Consider the following 27,432-nt stretch of genomic DNA (forward strand, 5'->3'; position numbering starts at 1 on the left):
CAGAGAGAAGAAAGAAAAATTCTTTTACGAATTAAACAAAATCCTAAACTTTCTGCTGCAAGCATTGCAAAAGACATTTTTTTAACTAGCAACAAGGAAATTTCTCCTGAAACTGTACGAAAAGTGCTGCGAAAGTCCGATTATCATGGACGCAAACCTAGGTCTAAGCCATACGAAGAGTAAGAAAAGAATTGCTTTTGCCAAAACATATTTAAACTCTTCGCAGGACTTCTGGAACAATGTAATTTGGTCAGATGAAAGTAAATTTACAATATTTAAAGTTAATGGCCTCTATTGTATGTAGAAAACCAGGAACAGAACTGAATCTGAGAAATTTAAATCCAACTGTCAAACATGGAGTTGGCGGTGTGATGGTATGGGGGTGTATGTCGTCGAAAGGAGTTGGAAATTTTCACATTATTGATAAAGTCATGGATAAGTATGTTCATCTGGATATTCTGAAGAAAATTCTACGAGACAGTGCCTCGAAATTTAAACCTTTCTAATACCTTTATTTTCCAACAAGACAACGACCCGAAACATACAGCTAAAATTGTGAAGGAATATCTCCTCTATCACACTCCAGTTGCGTACTCCTCCACAGTCACCAGACCTCAATCCAATTGAACATTTGTGGGCAAAATTGTAGAAACGAATTCGAAAACACAATATTACGTCGCGAAATGAGCTAATTAGTAAATTGCAGGAAGAATGGGCGAAATTTACGTCGGATGACACTGAAAAACTAGTTCAGTCAATGCCCAGACGTCTGCAAGGTGTTTTGAAGAATAAAGGATGTCCTACAAAGTATTGAAGTAATGTAAAAAAACTTATATTTTGCTTTTTTTTAAAGTGTACGCAGACTTATTGGAGGGAATTTCTGAGTTTTTTTGACAAAATACATTTTTGAAAAAATGTAAAAAGTATTACATTGATATTATTTACTTTTTATTTCAGTTTACAATTTTAGCTAATAGAAGAAAAAAATGCAATGATTAAAATACATTTTTCTATGCTTTAAGGGTTTTTTTAATTTAAAATTTAGTCTGTACGCATACTTTTGTGACTGACTGTATATCAGTTTTCTTAAAAGCAAATCTCATTTATGCAGCTCATTTGTCAAGAAACATTAACACTTGATAATGTTAAGACCCATTCTATGTAACAGGCTTTTCGAAACTCTTTCTGATTTAAATTTCAAAGGCCTCACAACGAGCATTCTGAAGCAATTAACAACTTAGCCGCTGTTAGCGGAATAATTACTTTTCAATGGCGCATTGGAGTCAAGCGAAAATCTTTCTCGGGTGGTTTCACATAGTGCGCCATCTGGTGACATAAAATGCAACTGCAGAAAATTTGCAATATTGATTGGAACACATTTTGCCATTCTTCCGTTTCATGACATTTGTTTTGTCTATTAAACGCGTGTGATAATATTTCAGTTATTAAGTTGTTATTTTTGTACTTCTGTAATGAAATCCCAAATTCGATATCTAGCTTGAGCAGCTCTGTGCCAACCATAATCAGACTTCTAGTCAGCTTCAATTCAAAGAAATTTAAACAAGCCTTATTATAAACCTTCTTTTAGCATACCCTGAAAGTCTGATATTAAATTAATAATAGCTTATGCTATAACATTGGTGAAAATGATTTTCATATCGAATTTGTGCAGCAACTTCCAAAAGATATTTCTCTAAATTTTAATAAAACCGTTTGGAAAAAAATTCGCGGATGCTCTCTTTAAATGTTGAGTACTATGATTAGTTTAATAATAATGCAACGTATATAATCTTAATTTTCTTTCTTTCATCTTTTAAAACATTAAATATGGTAATTAAATACCTGAAAATTGTTCCGAGTTAGTTCTGAGTGTTAAAAAGAAAGAAATTGAATCAAAGCTCAAATCAGAAGGTAAACTTTGGAATCAATGATTATCATACAGATATCTAAAACTAGGAAATCTCTTTTAGTTCAAGAAATGAATGCAGTTTCATCAATTTTTGTTTGGCCTATTGAAAGGCTATCACAGTTCCGATATTTTAGGACTGACCTTCTTTCCATAAAGTTGAAAAAACTTAAATCTAGTGAAAATGCAGTTCAGAAATAAGTAAGTGAAGTTCAATTCATAATTCATTTATGCATTTAATATTTATTCATTACTAATTATTTTTATTACTTTGTTGCTTGTTCATAAGCAGCAGTTATTTGTTATTTTTGCTGAGCTTATGTAATATTCAAGCATATGGTTTTTAGTATTGCTTTTATAGTACCAAAATATTTTTTTTCTGATTCAACAGCAAAACTGCAAAGAATAAAGAAATCATTTGAAAAAGGTTTCCGTTCATTCCTGTGAAATTTGTTACTTTTACACGTGTCAGAACCTGAAATCCGAACCGAATAACGTTTCAATCAGCAGCCGTTACTCATCTTTTTCAGTAACACATCTTCTTAAAAAATATTATTTTATAAGAAGATTTTAGGGATTTTGAACTAGTACTAAAAGTAATTTTTTTTGCAGCATAGTTACTCTAAAACAATTAACGTTATTTGAGAGATTACCTTAACTGCTTCAGAGGCATCCAAGACGGCTTAAGTTCTAGAGACTAAATTGGCATATACGTATATTGAAGATATTCAAGGATTATAATTAGAGAGCTTTGAATATGGTTTGTCAGGAAGAATAAGAAAAAATATTTAATTGCAGTTTTATCAAGTAGAACTTTGCGTATATTTCTCCCATAGGAACATTAGTTTCTAGATTAGTATAAATATTTTACAAAGCCTTTTGTAAATCTTTTTATTTGTGAAATTTCTGAGGATTTCTTAAATAATGCACAGCATTTCGATACATTCAGCACCGGATTTAAACCATATTCTTGGGAGTAGTTATTTAGTATGGAAATTTAACAGTTTTATGTCTTTAACAGCTCCAGTTTTATGATAGCTGTAGTTGCAATTGTTTTATAAAGCCATGCTGCTTTATATTTCACAGATGGAATTTTTATATATGTGTCAAGTGATGCACCCGGTATGGTTAATTTTCAGTCCTTGTAGATAATGTGAAAAAGCATGTAGAAGAAAGCAATTCATTGCAATGGTAGTAATTTGTGCAACATTTATCTTTTTTTTTTTTTTTTTTTTTTTTTTTTTTTTGGTGACTGCTTGTTGTTATTGTTATTCTACATAAAAATGGTAAGTGCAGTTACATATTATGTCAAACTTCAATTAGCTTTTTAATTCAGAAAAGCGATGATTTAAGCATAATTACTCAAAATATTTTTTTTTACATGAACCATTTGTTTTTTAAATTAAAAATTATTATCTTTCGAGGAGAAAGGATTGACGTATTTACAGAGTACCACTGAATTTAAAATATACCTATTTGAGATTTGAAGAAGTAAAAATATACAAGGTATTCTGAAATCAAAAATTGGCCATTTTCTGATTTTTAGCTTATATGGAAAACCGAAGGAAAATGTTTCGTTATTTCATTTTTCATTACGTCTTAAATACATACTTTAAGTTTGATTTATTTACTTTAATAAACAAAAGAGTACTACCACTTCTTTGAATTATTTGGTATTGATCTAATTGTTCATATATTTTCCTAGCAATAGTTTAAGATATACTCAGTTTTTCAAAAGTAAGATAAAATATTTCAAGCAATGACAACACTCTGAAAGTCCGAGGGTTTAAGTCCGAGTCCGAGTGTTTAAGTGTTTTACTCAATAGTTCTTATAATATTCATTTTTTACTTTTATTTTTACTTCCGCTTTTTCTGTTTTCATCTTTCCTCAAATGTCGGAACAAAAACAGAAAAGACTGTTTAAGTATCAGAATGCAATGAAGAAAAAGAAAATGAGAAGAAGACTTAATAAACCAGAACTTTTTTAAATTACTCAGTTTTTCCAAAAACCCAGAGAATACCAAACTGACGCTACTAGCACTAGTGGTCCATCAAAGTTGAAAAGTTGAAAAAAACAATGAAAGGGTTAAAAGGGATTAGTTGCTAAATTATGTTTATTGTCTTTGTTGCAAAAGTTTTTAGCAACGTAAAACTGAGTAGTTCTGAATTTAACGACAGTAACCACTTAAATGAGCACTTAAAACTTCATGAAAAAAAAATGCATTTCTAGAATCTACATCATTGGTCCGATTTCTTAGAATGATTACAAAAGAAGAAACCTGTTGATTCGAAATTTCAAAATTTATTTAAAAAAATAAGACTAAGCATTGCCGCGATATTATTGAAAGAATTATCTGTGCCATTCAGTTTTTAGCCAAACAAAACTTAGCCTTCCCTGGTTTCCGTAACAAGTTATTCGAAAGAAATAATAATTTTTTACAGTGTACAGAAATGATCACAAAATTTGACCCTATCATATCTGCATATATTAACAAAACTAAAACACAAAAAATATGCTTCATTTCACCTTGAAGATAAAATTCAAAATGAAACAATTAGCTTATTAGGGGATAATATAAAGCAAATTATATTCAGTAAGGTCAAACAGGCAAAGTATTTTTCTATTTTACTTGATTATCCCTGACGCCAGCCATCAAGAGCAGATATTAATTTGCATGAAGTATCTTAACAAGAAAGTTTTCAGTATTTTGGTGTTACAACTGATACAACTGGTGAAGGACGAACAATATTCTTATTAAAGAATTTAGAGGAAAATGGTTCAGATATTAGTAATTTACGCCATCAAGAATAGGACAATGGCTCAAACATGAGAGGTAAACAGTTTTAAAATAATTAAACTCAAATCGTTGCTTTTCCGAATTAAAAATTTAAGTTAACATAATATGTAAGTGCACTTACCTTCTTTTCGTAAAAAAAAAAACAATAACAACAAGCAATTATAAAAAAGATAAATGTTGCACAAATTACTACTATTGCAAAAGTAGACAAAAAATAAGGATTAAGCAATTTGTCGGATGCATCTACCCTTACATACGCATCGGTATCACGTATTTTCACGTTCAAGTAAAACAGAAGAGAACACCAGAGATGAACTCCTGCCCTGGTTATAACTTTCGGTGAAATAAGACAGTGCGCTAGGAGGAAGGAGCACTCAGACCTGGCATGCTCGAGGTTGCCTTAACACAGTTAAACTCCAGAACCCCTAGAGGCGATTCAAGAAGCCGCTAACCTATCGGTCGAGCAGACGAGCTAAGACTAAGTTGAGTCGACAGTAATACTTAGCAACTCACATTCCACGTCACCGTTCTGGAGAGATGATAAAAACATCTTCCATCAACAGAGGCCCCAAATCCGGACAGCAGAACGAAGTCACTTAAACACTGTCAGACAGACCGGGCCACCAATCCGGCCTGCTAACATTACGTCGTGGTATACAAATGTCGGCTTTATGTGGCCCCAAGAGAAAGCCAAGGAAGGATATGAATATGCAGTTTTGAGTCTCCAGGCGCCCACTGGAAACCTCAAGTAGTTTAGAGGTTCGCTGAATTCGCCAATTCCACCGACGGGGCTGTTTCGCCCCGGACAACCATGAATGTCAGACTATATAGCTCAACCACAACCAACGAAACGGACGAGAACGCCGTACAGTCCAGCCTGAAGCCATACATACCAAGCCTGAAACAGCCATCGCTAGTGATGACACCAATTCTGTCGAGAGTGATTTTAAACATCCGTGGCCGAGACTGAATCATAAGATAGATAGAATCATAGACGATCATAATCAGTAGCTTCCCAAGTTTTACCTGAGTTGCCCCGGAGGAGCGTTCAAATAAGACAAGAATTTTTCTGCTCAGACAGGTAGTTGTTTTTTTTTTTTAATTAAACCAAAGTCCGTAGTAGGGGAAATAAAAAAATCTGTATGAAATTACTGCCTTTTCTCCATCGATAAATATTAAAAATATAAACTATGCCTCCTTAAACACGAAGAAATCGAACAGTTAAATCTGAACTCGTTAAATAATGGTGCATATTAAAATTAAAATAGATTTATTCTAGAGCTTTTTTCATGTTATACATCACCAAATATTATTGCTAATGAATCGTATTTTCCTTCACAATAAAAGACTTGCAGAATTTGAAAATGATCAAAATAATTAAAGATTTATTAATTCATATTTTTATTTACATTGTAGGATTCTTCACTGTGTATTTCTTAGTTAAAAGTAAAGAACCTTAAAAACTAGTAAGCGAATAATCGCTTGAGGTTCGTGAGATAGAAAACAACAAGTAAGAAGGGGGAAATAACCGTTTATTATTAAAACTATAGTTTAACAAAACTCCGTCTTGAAGTTGTACAAAAAGCTGACACTTAGGCCTTGAACTTAAGAGACTAATAATTAAACTAAACTAATCTTAACTAGAGAGAGATATAGCCGAAGCTATCAAAATTCTAACAGGCAATTCTAATTTTCCCCTTAACGATAACTAACTGCGAAGCTATCAAGGGCCTAAAGTACGGCCGAGCGTAATAATAGCTTACGACAGAGTAGCCTGAAAAGGCTGACGCGTGCAGCCAGAATATATGGTATCTCTCTCACTACGACTGTAGAAGTTCGCGGTTATAATACCGTTCTTCCTCATTAGCATTCAGACCTGATTCTAAAACTACGTTCTGGCCGGAAGTGGTAAGTTGAAATTAAGAATCGATAGGAAATGAAGTTTAACTCAAAATTTATCTGTTAATAAAATTAACATAATGCTTACAATATAGTATTTATTTACTAATAGCAATAAACTGGAGAATTCGGATTTTTTTAATTAAGCTTTTTTTTATGTTTTAGAAAGTATCGTAAGCAAAAAATATTTTTTTCCTATTAATAAATATTAATATGCCTCGACATACATGTTTGCATATAACTTAAGAGCAATGAGGAAAAAATTAGATTCGTTGTTTGTAAGAAGCAAGGTTTTTAATATATCAGCGTGGCTTCTTGTTCTCATAAATCACAAGAATAACCATTAAATTCATTCATCCAGACATTCAAGAGCGAAAATTCCATTTCTCTCTTCGCGGTGTCTAGAAATTGAAGATAATGCAAGGAAAATGGTAGCAGTGCTTCGAGCTATGAATTATTTATGCTGATCGGACAGGGATATTTAAGGAAGCTCATTTTTCCCTGCCTTATGTACATTTCCCTATTTCTTGGCTTCACAAAGAAATATTGTCTTGGTTTTTGTAAAGCAAAATAAGTGTGGAAAAAGAATTTTTATATAGATAGATACGACGTGACTTATTTTGTAATGTCTCATTACACGTGTTTCATAGAACAAATATCCCTTACTTTCCTATTAAATTATCGACAATATTGTATTAAATTCGCGTGAGTTCTTTTTATTAAAACTACAATCTCAGATTGTTTTATTAAGGTGAAACAGTACCGAAACGGTTCTCAAACTATTGAATTTTTATTGACTTCAATATAATCTGCAACATTTCCAGATATATAAATAAAATTGCAAAGCAGTGGCAACCTATTAACGATATATCTTCTTAAGTGGCTGCCGTTTGCTATAGTCTGTTACTTTAGAATGGATACTTTAAGGCTGTTCCTCCCTCCCTCCAATTGTGACTGACAGCTATGACAACATCTGCTGCGAAAAATATGGTTCAGTCTTCTTGTTTGCTAAATCCTTAATTCCCTCTGTGAAGTGATGATGATATAATTTACAAATATAGATGAGAGAAGGATCTTCACCATCTTGAAATGCCTATTTTAAAGTACTATACTACAGTGTTATGATCTAATGACATATCGAATTATCTTATTTCCTTCTATTGGAAAACACGAGTGAAGTGAATTGTAGACAGGTTTGCTGTTAAACGGTAATTTTTACAACCAAAAACTAAATGATTTTTCTCGGTGTTCATCTTTTGTTGACATTTATATTTTAGCAAAAATATCAGCACAATATATGCAATTTTTATATATAGCAAAAATAACAGTATTTAAAAATCTAGTAGCAAATTTTGAAAAGCGAATTAATTAGGAGTAGTTAAATAATATTTTTCGAATTACGTTCGTAATTTTTAGAAAAAAAAATTATAATACAGTTGCAGTTTTTAACTATAAATTTGAAACCGTAAGAAAAAGTTGAACCTGCAGTTTTATTTAAGCTTTGCTATGAAAATTCCAAAAGCAAAAGCTATATTTGCAATAACTGTAGCACGCAGGAGTTATATGTAATACTCTAATGCGGTTGTATGTATCATGTCATAGGTGTATACATAATATTGCAATAATCTGTTTAAGAAATGTAGCTAATAAACTGGTTAGCTTGCTTCCCTTCAATCCATGACTAAAGAAGTGAGATCTTTAAATCATTTCTCTGACTGAAGTTTGGAAACCTGACTTTTCATATTGTCTTTCAGTGCTATATGTGACAATCTGGATTCATATGAAACTTCTGCTGTGGATACATTTGTTATACAACCAGCTTTTCTTAACTAGCTAGTGTAAGAATTTCATTCAACATACGGGAAAACACTAGACACACTCAACTGTCTTAAATTTAATCATACAAAACGTTTAATTATTGGAAGACTTTCATCTTAAGCACATGAAAATTATTCTCTTAGTTTAATTTAAGCTTAATTTTATTTTTTCCTACAATGTAGCGTGTCTAAATCATGGAACTGTCATAATGAACTTTTAACCTGTTTATAAATTACTGAAAAATTTGATTATGTATGTCTTTTAAACTTATTACTGGAATTTATCATTTTCCTATTCACCTGTTTTTCCTTAACTTTCTTCACTCCTTTCGAATATGCAGTATTATTGACTATCATTGCCAATTGTATAGTCCTGGCCTTGGAGGAGCACTTGCCCGAAGATGATAAGACGCCACTAGCACAGAAATTAGTAAGTATAATTAATCTTTCTTTAATCTTTTCTCAAAATGTTTGCAATTGTACTATGGTAATTTTCAGTTTTTTGCTGCATTTTTAAAAACTGTACCATAAATTAAACATGCATATATACTAAAATGTTAAGCGTTCGGACTACAAATATCCAGATCTTTCTTCATTTTCAGGGTTATGTGAAATTATGCTTGTTAATTAATTTATGCTCTTTTTTCCTTCTCTTGATTTAAATAATATACTAAGAATGTAGCTCAATACATATTTTATGTGTCTATTAAATAAAATCAAATGAAACTGTATGATTTGCACATTGCTAATACAAATAGCTTAATGAACATAAATGAAGAAAAATTCATATTCTTCCAAAAATTCCCACACTTTCTAAAAGTTCCTATAATGTAATTCTAGCTGACATGGGGATCAAATAATTTAATAACATTTATTATAATTTCATTTTATTATTTCGTTACTTAACATCAGCAAAACGTATAATATTTTGGTTTAATTCTATCCGAAAAGAAAGCGATTATGCACTTTCGTTTTACATAAATAAAACACCGTAATGTAATGTTTGAACTGAGGTCGTACATATCCAAAATTGACTTGAGTATTTTATTTAAAATAGATTGTATATTGAGACTAATAAAAAGTAATGTAATTGATTCATACTATCAAAAAAAGTATTTTTGTGTTTTGTTAAACAAAATTAAAAAGGAACAAAATATGATAAATTGAAAACTTTCCTCGTTGCAATAAAGACATATTTGGTCTACAAGAAAATCTTCGATGTCCGGTTTTCTTTGTGTAATTTAATGGTACGATCAGAAAGGAATGCAATGCTCTTTCTAGAATGAAGTATTATATAGAATTTAAATAATTTAATAAAGAGAAATATTATAAGTTTTTTAATACCGAGTCCTTTTCTTTGACGAAAAATTGCTGTCTGACTTTATCTTAATTTTCTTTCTAATAAAATAAAATATAATATAATATGTGTACATAATTGGATTCTGAAATAAGATATGTAAAACTTTTATTTGCGTAACAGCATTTTCTCAAAAACAAGTATCTAAAATATTCAAGGCCTTGCATCAGTTAAACTGTTTTGAATAAAAGTTAAAATATTCTCAACTTAAAAACTGTAGAAATATTGAAATATTTTATTGTTGATTTTTGATCTGCGTATTTTCGGTGATCTTGGCCATGTTTACAACCTGCTAGCTGGAACTAACATTAGCTCTCTTTGTAAGATATAAAATGGTTTACTTAGTTCCATGTAATGTCCACACTTGACATATTTTAAAGGAAATGTAATCGCTTCACTGTAGTATTAAAACTAGGTATGCCAAATGAAATTAATTTGGAAGAGGATAAAATTAATGAAAACAGACGTAAAAATGGGAAAAAACTGGCTTTTCGGAAGTCTCATTTGCTTCTTCTTTGGTTGCAAATTAGTCATAAAATGAGATTCAAAATCACGTGCCAAGGCGCAAACACGCAAAAACACACAAGAAAGTCCTTCAAAGACAGGAAATGAAATAATTGACTGTTGAGAATGTGAAAGGTAAAAACTAAAACGTTTTTCAAACGCTGAGTTTAAAACAAATTTATAATCTGAAATAATTTTGAAAGCAAAAAGATTTTTTACAGCTATAGAAAACTTAATTTGCCAAATGAAGACTTTTTTAAAATAATTTTGAAACAGAAAACTGGTATGATGGTCAGGCCAATAAGTGTTTTTACTCGATGTGTTAAAAAGAAGAAAAAAATTTTACTCTAACAGTCATAGTGAATTTTCATTTTTATTGAATTAATATCACATTCTATATCATTACACACTGGCAACAAACTTCAAAGAAGGGTTGTTATCTGGATTCACATAAAATTACTCAGATTTAGCTGCGCGGAAAGAAGTTATCTGAATTATAATATAAGTTCTAACTTTTGTGAAAAAAAGGTATTCATCATTTGCAATTATTAGAATTCTTGTACTGATGTACCGTACCTTTTGTTTTACAAATTACGAAAATTCTGATATAATTTTTCTTCAAACTGTTTCTAGAAACTCGATTTTTCTCTAATCACATTTTTCGAATTTCTGTTGCTGAGGAGAAACTTCAGAACTTTGTACAAATGATAAGCAATGATGAAATGAACGCTTTAATAAATATGTATGAAATTAAATAATTAGCAGTAATCCTTTTCAAGGATTTTGCTTTACCCTCTTACCCCAATCTTTTTTTAAATGTTACTTACGTTCATACCCTTGAGCTGTTCAAGAAGAGTCTTTAAATATGTTTTTCAAATTATTAATTTGGATCTAACACTACTTCGCGTAGAAAAATAAATGCAGAACATAAATCAAGAGTGATTTGCAAATGAGACATATTCAATGAAATCATATTAAAAATATTAATATTTATATTTTACAGGAACTTACAGAAACATACTTCTTAGCGATATTTTGTGTAGAATCTTCAGTAAAGATATTAGCGTTAGGCTTTGTACTACATAAGGGGTCGTACCTGCGTAACATCTGGAATATCATGGATTTCATCGTAGTAGTAACCGGGTAAGAACTTTTGCCGTAATCTTCTCTGTAGGTGCAATTTCTCGAACCTTATCAATTTTAAAATAAAAATGAGCTCATTAGAAACAAACTAAAATACTTTTATTGTGTATATTTCTGTTTTGTGACTTTACCATCTCTTTGTGTATTGTTATTATTATATATACTTGTAAAATAATTTTTTTTTCTGTAGAATTAAAGACTTTTTAAGATTTAAAAATTTGTAAAGCATAAAACAAATATTTTTATTAAAATGATTAACAGTTTTATAAATTATTATCATAAAAACAAACACAACAAAAAGAAGAATAAAATAAAATGTAACACATGCTGAAATTACCAGATCTTAATATACCAGCGTTTATTTTGACTTTAAAATAATCAATTCGTTTCTTATTTCCTCCTTTCTAAACTTAACAGTGCCGAATTCTATGAAGTTTACTGTTTAACATTGCTGCACCCATTAGAGTCTAGTCTTACTAAAGAGCTGCTTTGACAACTTACTGAGGAAAAATTCGCGCTCATTAAGCTATTACGTAAAATAAAAATACGTTTGAAATTCTGATATTTCATTAAAATGTGTAATGGAAAAAAGCAGACACAAATTAGATAATAAAGCTTAAAAATAAGCCCTTTTCTGCCGTCTATTAAAAATTTATAATTCAAATAAACTGTCAATAAAACTCATGTCTCAAATACATTGTTTCATTATTAGCATTAAAAGAAAAAGCATGTCATCTCGTCGGTTCTCCAGTCAAAAGAACAACTTCGTATCATGATTTGTTTCAATGATCTTCCTGGAATTTCCTGTCGAACTTCCAAGAAACTTTCTATTTTTGCTTGCTTATTATGAAAAAGATTAATGTAGTTCATCATGCTCTAAAATTTTAATTTATCTATAGAGAATTTTTTCAGCTTCGTTATGAAGTTAATAATGATATCCATAAAAAATTGTTGCACTTTTAAATGAATACCTATTATTAAAGTTAGATACTAAACTGCATAGTTTATCACATTCATTATTACTATATTCACATTCTTGATTCCTTAACCCTTTCCGGCACGCTACCTTTTAAAGTCGGAGTTTTGGTTAAAAAAAAGGTAGGCAATGTAATTAATCCTAGAGGAGTACACAAGTAAAATTTTGTGAAGATAGCACTTATCGTTTTAATTCTGTGGGTGTACCCAAAGTGGGCACACTGATTGACTAGAGCTTCGAAAAGAGTGCTGAAACGAGCATTGTTATCAATGAACTGACCGATGGGATGCGGAGAAACAAAAAATACAGACTCTTAATTGTCCTGGATGATTGGTGAGTCCGGTCTCGGCAGACCTAGGGTTCGCCGTTTGATTTTAGGCACGATTTCAAGGTCAAAATTTAAAACTAATATAGAATAAGAAGATTAGCATACAGCCAAAAAAAAAATAAATAAAAATTTCTTTTCAGATAATTTCTTTTATACACTTAAAAAAACTGGAAGATTTCTTAACTAAACATGGCTAAAATATATGGACTGGTTTGTGTTGAGCTACCATCTACTATAAATAAAGGAATGGAAGGTTCAGAATAACCTATAGTAACAGAAACATACTTCTTAATAAAAAAATATAAAAAATCCTTTTTCATTCAATTTTTCTGTGCGTACAGAAGGAAATTTTTAGGTGTGTCCAGACCGGACACACTGTGCCGCAAAGGGTTAACATTAAAACAGAATTATGAGTTTAATGATACTCTTTCGTTAAAATTTACTCAACTCATAATACTTTGCTGCAATAAAACTGCAATTATCTTAAGCGATTTTATTTATTTTAATTTATGTAATTAAATTATAATGTCTTTAATTTATTTCATTTCAAAATACATGGTGTCCGTAATTTATTCACTGGATAACGATTTGTTTTAAGTAATACGGAATAAGAGATAGAGAAAAAACTCACTAAATTTCATTTAGCACTTCTAAGAATTCTTTATTAATACTTTCCAACACAAGCACTATTAGTTACAAGTTGATATCAAATCTGTTCTCGATTTCCCTCTATACGTTTAGTGGAGTCACAATAGCTGCTTCTGTGGTGATTCGATTTTTTTATTCATCGATACTGCAAATCTCTCCAGCAATAAAATTGGTTCTTCAAGTATCCCCAGAAAAAGAAAGAGAGTGGTGTGATGTGCAGAAAACAAGGTTGCCATGAAAGTGGTCCTTTCTAGCAATACAAACGATTTGCGAATGTTTAAAGAAATCACGCACATAATATGACAGGGTTCCGATTTTCTGAAGAAACTGATTATTATTTGTGATATGGTCAAAAATGTCTGCAGAAAAATTTTTACGAAACCTCTATCATTAGGTTTAGTTTGTTGATTTTTTGGTTGTTGGTGAGTCTGCAATTTATATGCAATCAGTTTCAACCGTTCATGGAAAACTTTATGAACACTCGACCCCATAATTTCTGTTTGCAGGTAGGTAAAACAAATGGATTTACTTGGGCAGTGATACAAGCACATCGGAAAAGCAGGAAACATCACTGATATTTGCCATGTCTTGCACCTCCTTTACGCAAAATATATCTGATCTCCCGAAACTGCTTTTTAACCATCTTTTAACTGATTATTCTGTTGGTGGAGATTTTTTCAACTTCATGTCTGAACTGTTTTCGAAAATTTCGTTTCCCATGACAAGAGAACGCCATTGCTTTTTCACTACATTATACCACTTTGTCTGTAAGCGAAAAACCTCACTGTTGCCATTCACAAAAATTAGAATAAATAAAATTCCTTAAATTTTTTTCAAATAAAGTTTCTTAATAAATTCCATCAAGGTAAAGTATTTTCGGTTACTTCAAAAATTACATTTCAATTTAATTTTATTATTCAGTGATTAAATTATGGACACCTTGTATTCTTTAAGCAAAGCAACTATTTAAACTAATTCGTTTCAACTAAATTTGAGAACATTTTATAATCCTTTAACTTTTAAGACAATCAGTGAGAATAATTAGGCGTTAACTTAATCATTCCTTAAAAACGTCACCTATCACATCTTAAAAAAATGTTACCATGCATATTTCAAAATGAATAAATATGTTTTGGTTGCATTAATTATTATTTTATTCGAAAATTCTTTGATAAACAATTTGAATCAAAACTGATATTTAAATTATAGCAATCACGTAATCATGTTTTGTGGACAATTCACTGACTAGAAAATGTCCCATAAGTAAGGATCGAAAATTTATGCACACTAAAATTATCAATGTTACAATTTCAAATTTTGCGCATTTTTGCAATGAAAAAACAATGTATAATTATAATCTGAAAGTTCATTAAAAAATATTGCGCTTAAGCTAAAATTCTGTAAAGCGGTCACAGCCATCAATATCCCCTTTAAATGTTTTTATTAAATTTATGTCGAATTAAAGTTATTTTTAAAACGCTAGTTTAATATTTCAATGTATTCAAAACGTTAAACGCGAAAATTATTGTTAATTATTTTATTTTAGGTTTGCCCATCTCTCATAAACTATTCTTATACATGGATTTAATAATACATTTAAGTAATACATAATAAGTATAATTTAATAGTTACAGTGCTTTAATTACACATTTAAATAATATGCTTAAAAATTACTGTTATGCAGTCTTTCAGCAAAAATGTAATTACAAATTATGATTACGAAGCAAGGCAAATTCTCTTAAAAAACAATTGCATATTGCTCCCCTTCAAAAAAAAAAAAAAAAAAAAAAAAAAAAAAAAAAAAAAAACATACTTTGATGGTTTTTTTGGCTCTCAAAATGCGAAGGTTCATACTTTAATGCATGAATGTTTTGTCAACGCCTGCTGTTCACTTAATACTGGAATACTTCCAGAACGATTCAACAAAATGCAAGTAATGATTGAAAAAATGTTGCCAAAAGGATTTCCAAAGCACCTTTTTATGATAATTTCTTGTTATAAAACGCTGCGCAACTTTTGGCTTAAAAGTAAGGCCTTATGACTAAAATGATATCATTTGTATAGATCAAGAATGCGGGACATCTTTGAGATTTCATAATTCTATTAATAGAAATAATCTTAAAAAATTCGGAATCATTTTAACAGAATAGCACTTATTTATATTTTTTTTTAAACACGGTTGCTGAATTCGAAAACTTAGAATCAGTAGATTTTAAATACGTTAAAATAACACACGATTCTCTCTCTAGTAGACATATCTCCTTTTAAATTTTTTGAAGGATTTAATTAAATTACTAAAGTAATTTTAAATAAAATACTGAAAAATAATAATACATAAATAATATAAATAGAGAAGAATTTAACCAAGTGTAAATTCTGTGTGCCAAAGCTATATATATGAAATGTTGGAAGCGAAAGTATAAGTGTTTGTTTATAACTATAGCTTCTTCTTGATTTTTTATATTTGTCTGCTGATTAAAATTCACTTTCATCAGTTTCTTCGAATTTTGAAAAAGACTATTCTAACAGTTGGTTTTCTGCCAGAAATGTAAATCATATTTTGAATGCTGCTGGGTTCAACTGTTTGAGTTTACTTATTTATAAATTTCTTCACTTATGCGAGCTGACTGTTATGCATACAAATTTCATACTGAGAGTAAATATTCAATGAGAAAGTGTTCATTTTATGCCTGTTAGACAAAAAGAAAAATTTCTGGTGTTCTACAGAATTTTTTTCAATGTTTAAGGTGTTAGTTACTTTAAAATCAGTAAACAGTGATAACAAGTTATACCAGTTTTTGAAAGTTTGCACGAAGCTAAAATTTTGTGCGTGAAAAATTATCTCTTTTTCAATATTTTAACCTCTGTAAATTATGTTTTATAAACATTTTACATAAAATTTGATTAACATTTTATATAAATTAAAAAATTTATTTACTTCAGCATGAAATCTATTTTTAAAGTTCTTTTTAAAAGAAAACATTAATTTTTGAAAATATTATAATTCATTGTATTTATGATTAATTTTTTTGTAAATATTTTATACGAAATATATTGTTTTCCATTTCTGTTTTCAAAGTAAACCTCATAAGTCATCGACGTTATAATTATTCAGTGCTTTAAATAAAAATGTGTAGTTTTTTGAAAACGAACTAGACTTTATTTTTTTATTCTACAGTTAGTTTAAATATAATAAAATGAAGCATAAAAATCTCATATTACTTTCAAATTAGTATTTTAAAAATAAAATCTTTAATGTTTACTGCTATTTTAAAAAATTTAATGTCAGTAAAAGATCTATATTTCAGTTACATATAGAATATTTTCCCATCTTTAAAAGCAATTATTTTCTACAAATGGTGCATCATGTTTAAATCAAATTAATTAACTATATTTTATTTAATTCAATTTTTAACTTTAAATTCAGTTTATTAATTCAACTATTTTTTTAACTTTTAACTCTTTAGACCAGTAAAAATGTGTATTATGTATGTTTTTGAGCAGGCTTTTCTGGAATTTCGGTAATATTTATATAAATCATTTTTATGTTGCTCAGCTAAAATGCAATTTCATTTTTAAATACCGATCCCAGCAATTTGATTCTTTTGTGTACTTGAATTTTTATTATGTTTTGGGCTGTAGAATTGGTTGAAATAGAACCTGGTAGATGTGAAATCATCATTTGCCAAATCAAACTAAACAGAATGGATTGGTAAGTTGGCTAGCTACTTAAGTATAGCATCTCAATGTATGAGTGGTGAAATTTAAAAATTCGGTGGCAAAACCTTTTCTTCTTCCACTGATTAGAAACATAGATATAGAGAATCCATCCATTGTTCATGGCTGCTGTTGTTGCTGTATGTAGAAGGTAGTAATACTTAGTAGTATTCGGTATTAGAATATTGCAAGTTTAATATGAATGTATAGTAGTTCTCTGTAGTATCTAGTAAGTAGAGCATACTCATTGTGGTTTCAGTGATATTTCATATTTATTGGTGAAATACTGAAAAGTGTTCAGTAACAAATTTTAACTGCTGAGACGAAGCAAAAAGTAAGGTCAGTATTATCATTTATTGCAGAATCAGAAAGGAGTACAGATAAAAAGGGCCTGTCAACATAATCCTCATGCTTTCGTCACATATTTTATACCTTTCTAGTAGCTGCCTAGTGCATGCAGAGAACAATGTTTTAGATTGCTCTTGCAAACACAAATACATAGTTTTTCGAAATTCCTTAGCACGGGCAACTTGGATGTTTTCACTCAATGTTTTCGATATGCCTTCGGAGTTGTAGTGATCTACCCATGTTCCACCCTAGTTATAATTTTCTCGATCATACTGTAACCTGGCTCATACTGCTTCTAAACGTTTTGAAAACCTTTAAGCTGTAATACTTGTGCACAATAGACATCCACATGTCTCAGTTTCTATGATATCCTAGACTGTTATGCGCCGGTATTCTACTGCTGTTAAGCTTTTCTACCTACACGTATAAATTTTTCTGGCTCTTATTTTTTTTTCCTTAAAAGTAAGTTACAATCAATTGTTGAGGTTTCACATTCTCCACTTATATAAATCTAGCCACACTTCGATACCGAAATGTAAAACGCTGGAGAAAAGAGCCCGCTTGTTCATGTACGTACAGGTAATTGAAGTAGAATGTTAGCAATAAACATCAGCCACCTGGCAAAAACAAGTGTCCTCATTTCTCTATACATTAGACTACCTCCATTCCACTTGTTTAATCATAAAGGCTCTGACCTTACTATTTGATTCACATAAGATATGAGTATTCAGTTTTAACAAAAAAGATGTTCTTTACTGTCATACTTTCAAATTCTTATACATTCGTATAGTACTAATAGCATAAACTAATATAATTTCGATAAATATAAATCAACGTAATGTAAACTCTCATTTCAACAACCTACTACTAATAGGGAAAATATCGATAGGTAGTACTATCAATAAGCATTCAAAATGTTCAAAGAAAAACAATTAAACTATAATTGAATTATAATTTTACTTGCTTCTCACCCACATATATAATATTTATTCAGTGTTGAATTTACTTTTCAATAATCTCAACGATACCACTCAATCAAAAAGACAACAGCATACACGCACATGCTCAAACAATGCGTAAACTGCAGCGGATTTACGATCTTCTGTTGGAGAGACTAAATGTAAACCAACTCTTGTAACTTAGAGAGACTTTACTGCGTAGTTAGAAAGATGACACACGAAGGAGAGACTTTTAAACAGACGTTGCCGAATTGAAATTAATTTTTATTGCCGGACACGAACTAATTATCGAAAATATATTTTTTCTCGCACATGATCATGGGCGAAATACACGTCACAAAGTTTTATACATACGAGTAGTATCACATTTTAGATAATGGCGTAGCTAGCAGCACAACAAAGCAAAGGGAGCGAAGTAGCGTCTTAACTGCAAAATAGCCGAAGCTAAATTGCGCAGTTATCAGATACAGAGGCTCACCAAGAGAAGATTTTGATTTAGATTAGAAAAATTTCTTCTCAAAATTTTAGGCTCAGGTTCCGATATAGGTACGTCATCAGCGTTATACAAGCCATGCAAGATGGATTGTTCTAGAAATGACGCAGTCCAAGAAAAATATCACGATTCTTAGAATGGAGAGCAAAACTTAAGGGGTTACTGCTAGCTTAAATTATAATTTGATTTACATATTTTTTATCTTTAATATTTTTTATCTTATGTTTATATATATATAAGTGTATGCGTATGTAAAGCAAAATAAATTAAAATTATACGTTTAAAATTCAATTGGATTCGGTACAAACCATATGTAAAAAATTAAAAAAACAAAAAGCACACTTTCAAACTGCGTGATAGACGCAAAAAGGCCAAAGGCCAAACCGAAATTAGAGAAGAAAAAACGAAATAACATTTTCCATTATTGCATCGTCAATCAGAGGGTAATGCAACGACAGAAGTAAATGTATCATCCCGTTTTTGAACCAACAAAGACACAAACTAAAGTATAATACTTAAGCTAGAAAATAAATAAAATAAAATTTTAAAAACAAAATAATAGTAATTAAAAATAAAAAGATATTAATTTAAAAGTAATGCAAACGATACAGACTTCTTAGAGAAAACATTTTCTCGTTATAATTTCTCATAAATGCCTTTATAAAAACTTAATATGCTTTTATTTAATTCCTTGAATTAATAAAATATGCTTTAAGCTGCATTTAAATGCAGTAGAAAATTATTCCACTTTTCAAATATGTAATATGTTATTTGTGAAAGTAATTACTTTTTACCAAGTAAAATTCATCTCAACTGAATATGATCACTAACGATTAATCTTATGCGAAAGTAAATTTAATTTTCCATTTAGGATTTATTCTAGATGGGTACCTTTGAATTACATATAACATGTGCTGCCAAATCGTTCTTAGTAGAACTTCCCATTTATGAATAATAATCAACAATGATTAAATACTTCTAAGGTAAAATAAAACTCTATCTTCTAATGTGGGTGTTAAAATTAAAGTAATATCATTAAAGTATTGAATTTCATTTTGTAGAAAAATATCATAATCAAATGTTACTGAACACTTAAGTAGTATAGAAAGTAGAAATAGGAATATCGATATTGTTTGATATGATATGCATGTGATTGTCTCTAGTCTTCCAAGTAGTGGCTAGATATTTGCAATTTTTCAGGTTCATTACTTTTTTGGTAGCCGAGGATATAGATGTAGATCTAAGAACGTTACGGGCTATACGTGTTTTACGACCACTCAAGTTGGTGTCTGGAATTCCCAGTAAGTATCAAAAGAAACTTTACATAAATATCTTTAAAAACTTTCATTTTATTAACAGAAGATTTTTAAGTTATTATAAGAAAAATATTTTTAAACTAAGTACTTAAATTAATACTTGCATTATATTAAAAATAGAAACTTCATTTTGTCTGCAATATTTATTTTTCATTATATTTACTGTAAGTTATTTCTTTTGCTTAAATTTAATATTATAATGAAAGCTATTACTTTAATGTTAATAATATATGCAGAATGGCATGAGCAATTAACATACAACATTCACAGCTGTTTGCCTAAAACGTCCGTAAGTGCTCCACCGTTACCTGATAAAACATCTTCTATTAACATCTGATAAAACATCTTCTATCAACGGATGTTGGCTGTACAGTGGTAATGTTTTAATCCTTTAAAAAATCAGTTAAGAAGACATGAGGTGATTTTGTGTACAACTGAATTAATTTATATGTTAATATATATTTATTTATATTTAATGCACACACACTTGAGAAATACTAAAAATTTCATAATGATTGTTTTCACGTTTTTTAATGTTTATTCTTTCCGTTATTACCATAAGTCAACCCTCTCAGTGTTAAGGCCGGAAAATTCCGTACAGAAGGTTGCCTTCCACATTCATTATACATGAAAATTTCTGCTAGCTTTTAATGTATCTGATTTCAGTTTGGATGTATATTGGAAGAAAAGGAATCAAGGTACAAAATGAAAGAGTCATTTTTTAATTAAAATCAAGAAAATATCACTTATTCATGACATTTTGAGGAATTTTGAAATTTCAAGGCTAAACCCATAATGCTCAGAGGGTTAATATGGAGCTGAATGCCCACATCTGAAACCATAATTGAATGATATTCGATACGTTATGGGGGGGGGAAGTAAAGTTCCAGTTTGCCTTCACATACCTTTTTAAAAGAGAGACATCATTAGAAGTTCCTCTACATTTTCATATAAACAAAAACATTATTATTTTTCAGAATTTCAGTTATTAATGTGAATGCTAACAGTACTCCATTTTACAATTTTGCTTTCTGAAAATATTAACATACCAATGAAGTGTTAAAACATAAAATTAAACCCTTCTTCCGGCAAAAAGTTTTTAAAAATACAAAAGCAGATTTGTGCTATTATAAAATAAATAAAAAACATCCCTTCATATCAAGATCCCACTTTCAAAAAATTTAACAAAATTTCTTATGTTATTTCACAACTTCTGACATGTTAAAAACATATAGCAGTATTTTGACGTACAATCATAAATACTTTTATGTCTGGTAAAGAAATTTCCTTTATATTATTATATATTTCGTTCGACGAAATTTCTCTTTCTAGTAAATTTCTTTTATATTGCCCAAATAAAATATTTCGAAGTTTATGCCTCTATATTCTTTATCAGATACACTTTTTAATGGTTTATTATTAATTTGGAATTGTATACGTGCACAAAGTTTATTTTGTTTTATCCAGCAACGGATAAATTAACTTTTACAACATGTTCCACAGTGCATTTCATCTTCGTGGCCCACCAGCGGCCGAGCGGTAAAGTCGCTGAACACTGGTAGTTCGGTTGGAGGTTCGAATCCCGCGAACGGGCTGGCTGCATGGGAGGTTTCGTGGTTTTCTCCATATGTAACGTGTATACAAGCCAATTTTCCTTAGAAAGTCCTCCACGAAGACATCCCTCCCCTTAGGCAGATAGCCCTCGAGGCTTTGCCATAATCACACACACACACGCATGTTTTTTCATCTCCGTGCAATCGATTTGTCACGTGACCAAATAAGTGACGCTATTACTCTTTAGGAAGCCTTTCGAGCCTCTCCTCTATTTCCTACCTTTATGGCAGCTGCAGTGTCGCATGCTGGAAGGCTTCAAACACACTTGCCCGCAGAACATTTTTGCCCATGTACCGCAGAAGCGGTACATGGGCAAAAATGTTCTTCTTCCTTCGCAAAAACTTCTGCCTGACGTATGATTTGACGATTTATCAGAGCATTGTATGGTGTCATAAGTTTCAGACATCGAGGTGGCCAGGTATAAAAGGCTGGTGAACCTAAAGCACTTTCCAAGCAAAAAGCTTTCTTCTCCCATTTGATCAAAATCCGAAGACTTGGTGGCTTACTTATGGCATATTTTCATTGTTGTGATTACCCACATGCTTGTCACTAAGCTCTTCTCCAGAGATGATAGTATCTGCGATTGTTCTTCACCAAGCATAAAAATGGGAGAAAATGAATTGATCAATGCGCAGACTTTATTGTTCTCCTCGGGTAGTTTCATGACATTTACGAAGCTATCATGTTGAAATTCACGTGAGCGTTACTGTTGCCATATCGATTATCAGGATGGGAGATTTAAACTTTAAATATTTTATGATATTAGTCTATTTCACGCCTTTAGCTCAGGTGTAAAGAGACTTTCTGGCCACATTGTAATATTCGGTATGTTTATACCGCATATTAAATTGTCTCTTTTAATTTAAAATGAATCAGGGAGAACGGAAAACCCTTTCCATGTTTAAAAATTATTAAAACAATTTCAACACAAAAAGGGAAGTCATGGTTTCAGGTGCCACTGGAGCTTAAACCAATAAATTGAAGTATTTATCTGGCCATTGCATTTGTCTGAAAACTGTTGTTTACACATCATCATGAATAATAATATCCCAATGCGATAACTAAAGTTTATTAAGGAGTATTGAAAGCATTCTGTAAATATAAATTATCCTCTGCGGAGGTATACTAAATTTCTTGAACAAATTTTTCACTTTACCTTAAAATGAACTTAATAACGTTTATATTTAAAACAAAAGATAATGAAATTAATTACAAGTCGAAAGAATTATCTTCTATATGCGACAGGTTGCTTGCTCATGTGAAAATCCATTTTTCTGTTAAAACAAATGATTATCTTCTAGGATAAAGATTAATACAAACTAATTTAGGTAATGATGAAACCATCCATGTATAGACTAACTGTTAAGGTGTATCTATATTTAATTTGGAGTGTTAAACTAAGTAAAACAAAACCCACACATACATGAACCGTTATCTAACTAATCTTGCGCAGTTTTCATTCAAATTCTCCGCTGTCAGTGTGTTCAAAATAGCCGAAGCCCTTTGTTACAAATCATGAAACATTTTACTTATTTATTCATAGTTATCAAATCATATTCCTCAATTTAAAATACACATATAGCCTAGTTCGGTAGTATTATCATGGCTGTAAATATCCGTACATTGTAGGAAGTCTTGTATTATCCTTTCTAATATGATTGAATGTTCTTATTTCAAACTGTAATACTATTTGCAATAACTCTTTTTATTAATTTGCTTTTAAGTCCTAAACCTCTTAATCCATGACCATTCGCGAATAAAAACGAAAAGTGACGTTCTTTTATGAATTAACATTTTCATCAGATGCTATCCGTACATTTGCATGAATGCAAAATGAAGTTAAAACAACATCCTAAAGATCCAGAGATATCCCTCTAGGAATTTGTTTTTCATTTGAAATCTCAGTAAATCTGTATTCATGTACAGATACTTAGATGACGGAAGACCAAAAATCAAATTAATTATAAGTGTCAGAATCTTGGCTGGTAGTACTACATGAAGATTGAAATATGACTCTTAAGGTACATGAAATATATTGAATGATTAAAACTAAATATGAAAAAACAGTAAATGGCAAAACAGAACTGAATATAGTTTATTATATTATATGCTATTATTATATTTGATGCTGTGTATGCAAAGCAGAAGCACGTGGGTTTTTGAATGCCATGTCCTAGAGTTTTGAATGCTTTTGAATTCGTCGTAAATAAGAGATGTATAAATAAAAATGCTAATGAAAGCTTAAAAATAAACTGTGCTCATTTATAAAAAACACATTTATTATTTAACAATTACTAACAACATTATTAGCATTATTAACAATACATTTATTATCAAAATCGTAAAATCAATCTTGTATTTAGCGTAAGTATAATGAAACACTCAATCGATTTCGAGGGCAGCTAAAGGTCCCTCCTCATCAGGAGAAAGAAATACCTAGGGGGAAAAAAAAAAAAAAAATATTTGTTTCAAGGTATTTCTTTTTCCTGATGAGGAGGGACCTTTAGCTGCCCTCGAAATCGATTGAGTGTTTCATTATACTTACGCTAAATACAAGGTTGATTTTACGATTTTGATTGTCACATTAGCGTGTTTCTCTTCTAGTCTAATACATTTATTATTTAATTGATTAAATTTTTCGCTTTATTAACCAAGTTTATAGGTCTGTAACTACAAAACTGGTTGGATTTGTTATTAATTCTTCCGAAGCCTAGAAAAACTGCATTATGTGTACCCAGTTTAGGATAAAAATGGTGCTTTGGCTTTGGCTAACGGGGCTAAGTCTTTAAGCATCTACAATCAAAACTGAATTGTAGTTTTCCAACTACAATTCAGTTTTGATTGAGAAAATTCTTAGGAAGAAAGCTCAAGAAAATTTACCCCTCGTTACCTACTACCAAGCATACGAGAGGATTCGAGCCTTGGCAGCTTTTAAGTGCCTTTTTGCGCCACAAAGGAGATATACGGTTAACACTTCAATATGTTCGTTCTGGCATTTTAATTCAAACCCAACGATATCGTAGGTAATTTTGCGAACCATCATACCGTCCGGAAGGCCCCTGTGAAAGTGGACCCAGTTTAATTTCGCTTTCTTCAATTGGTCCATCAGCGACCGAACGGTAAAATTGCTAAACACGAGTAATTCGATCCGGTTTCGGGGCCCACCGGCAGCCGAGCGGTAAAATCGCTGAACACTGGTAGTTCGGTTCGAGATGCGAATCCCGCGAACGGGCCGGCTGCATGGGCGCTTTCGTGGTTTTCCCCATGTGTAACGTGTATACGTGCCAGTTTTCCTTAGAAAGTCCTCCACGAAGGCATCCCTCTTTTTAGATAGCACTAGTGTGCTTTCACATAATTAAATAAACCAAACCAATCAAAACGATCCGGGTTCGAATCTCAGCCAACGGGCTCGCCGTGGAATTTTTCTTGGTTTTCCCCCTATGTCTTTTGTAAATATGAACCAGTTTTCCTCATCTGTCAACATTTAGAAAAATGGAAATATTATTTGCATAATATTATTTTTCCATTTTCATAGGTTATAAACATTGAGATTTAAAGAATCATTCGTAAATTAACAGAAAAATTTATCATGATTCAGGCGCTTTTCTTTCATTTAGGTCTACAGGTGGTTCTCAAGTCCATAATCAAAGCGATGGCCCCTCTGCTACAAATCGGCCTCTTGGTGCTTTTCGCCATCGTGATTTTTGCCATCATTGGCCTTGATTTCTACAGTGGTGCTCTACATAAAACATGTTACCTGCTCAGTGACTCAGGTAAATAACCTGTTTTGTTTTTATTTGCTTTTATTTATCAGTTTATTAAGTTTGCTTTTATTTATCAGTTTATGCTTTCTTCACTACTTGTTCACTTTCGCCTTTCTATAGTATTAAGTTTATTTATAAATACCTTTTAAATATGTTTTTGTATTTGAAGGAAAACTTGGACATTTTACATTTCTTAAAAATGAAATAAACGTTTTATTAATAAAGCAACACTTTACTTGTATTGAACGAAAAGTTATAAAATTGAAATTATCATGCAAATTAACGAATTTAAAAATTGCTGGCATCACCTGCAGTGATTAAAAATTTACGAGGAAAATTCTGAAACTGTATAACTTCAGTATTACTGCAAAGAAATTCTTGAAATATTATCTCTTAAGAAAGAATAAATTTACTTACGTGGTTGGGTTTAAATGCAAGATATCTTTTTATTATAACAAAAAATATTTCAGAAGTAATGAGAAATTAATATTAAAAACCAAAAGAAAAGAAAAATATAATATTTCATTAACACAGGAGTAAAAAAAAGGTGAATATTCTCTAAATTATATTGTTACAATCAATATAATTCGGAATGCATACATTTTTGAACTGCTGAATTTAATTAAAGTAAAATTGTTCCTTATTGATGTGATGCATCTCCATAGCTGCCAATAGCGAATGAAGGATAAAATTCTAACATTTCGACTTACAATTTTTGGCTGTAATATCTCCTTTTGTTATTTTGACTAGAAGAAACTTTTATATTCTTGAAATTAATAACTCGGAAGCTAAATTTGTTCTGAAACCTGCATATTACAAGAGCATGAGACTTATTATTATAAAACAACTTTTTAAAAACCTTAATCTCTGTAAATCGTAAGTATTTTTATTACAGAGGTTAAATTTTTTTCACAGAGGTAACATCATTTTAACAAAAGTTTACAAAGCTTTAAGGAGACTCGTACACCTTAAAACCCATAAGATGTTTGAATAGGTGACTGTTGCAAGAATTGGGATAACTTATTTATTTTAAAAGCAATTACTACCAACTTTTTACAGCTGACTACATAATATAGCTGCATTCTGAAATAGTAATCAGAAAGTTTGTGTTGCCACAAATATTTTTATAATTTAATCCGCTTTGTGACAACATTTTTCGCCATGTTTCCAACTTGCGCGCACAGGTTAAAACATTCTGATTTATAATTTAATTCCATATTTAATATATAGCTTTTATAACATTTGGAAACTGTGAACCTAAAATTCTAAAAATTTCATGTTAAATTTTTATTTTATTTTGAGTTGAGTTTATAAAATGTATTTTATTAACAAAATTTGTAATGTTTTCGTCCATAAAATTTTTCAATATTAAAATATTCATCAGATTGTTGATTCAGTTAGAAAATAGTGCCCATATAAAGAAGTCAATCCAATTTCAAGTATGTACCATTAGCCATTTTTAAAATATCATGCGCGCAAGGTGGAAACATAACGAAATATTTTGTCACAAAGAGGATTAAATTACAAAAATATTTGTGACAACACAAACTTTCTGGTTACTAGTTTCCAAAGCAGCTATATTATGTAATCAGCTGTAAAAAATTGGAAGTAATTGCTTTTAAAATAAATAAAATATCCCAATTCTTGCAACAGGCACATATTCGAAGATCATGAGGGGTTTAAGGTGTATGAGTCCCCTTAAATTAATTATAGTTTAAATTATTTTAACCTTTGTAATAAAAACACTTAACAATTTTGCTATTTTAGTTTAGACCTTTCATTTGCCTAACTGATGGCATCTTAATAACGAACTGTTCTCCTCTTATGTTTGAGTTTGGCACTTTA

The 27,432-nt window shown here is 30.5% G+C and overlaps 1 protein-coding gene across 1 annotated transcript in view; it reads left to right on the top strand.

Moving 5' to 3' along the window:
- The first annotated feature begins 8,749 nt into the window (after nt 1-8,749).
- The window catches only part of LOC118203144 (voltage-dependent calcium channel type A subunit alpha-1-like), a 381,721-nt gene continuing 363,038 nt past the window's right edge, over nt 8,750-27,432 (top strand). The window contains exons 1-4 of the mRNA XM_035375404.2: nt 8,750-8,850; nt 11,285-11,424; nt 20,094-20,194; nt 25,441-25,596. Of these exons, the coding sequence (XP_035231295.1) occupies nt 11,399-11,424; nt 20,094-20,194; nt 25,441-25,596 (283 nt within the window). The 5' untranslated portion in view covers nt 8,750-8,850; nt 11,285-11,398. The remainder of the gene's footprint in view (nt 8,851-11,284; nt 11,425-20,093; nt 20,195-25,440; nt 25,597-27,432) is intronic.

The sequence above is a fragment of the Stegodyphus dumicola genome, chromosome 12 (assembly GCF_044657685.1).
Source record: "Stegodyphus dumicola isolate Sdum_Otavi_A_Nest chromosome 12, ASM4465768v1".
NCBI lineage: Eukaryota > Metazoa > Arthropoda > Arachnida > Araneae > Eresidae > Stegodyphus > Stegodyphus dumicola.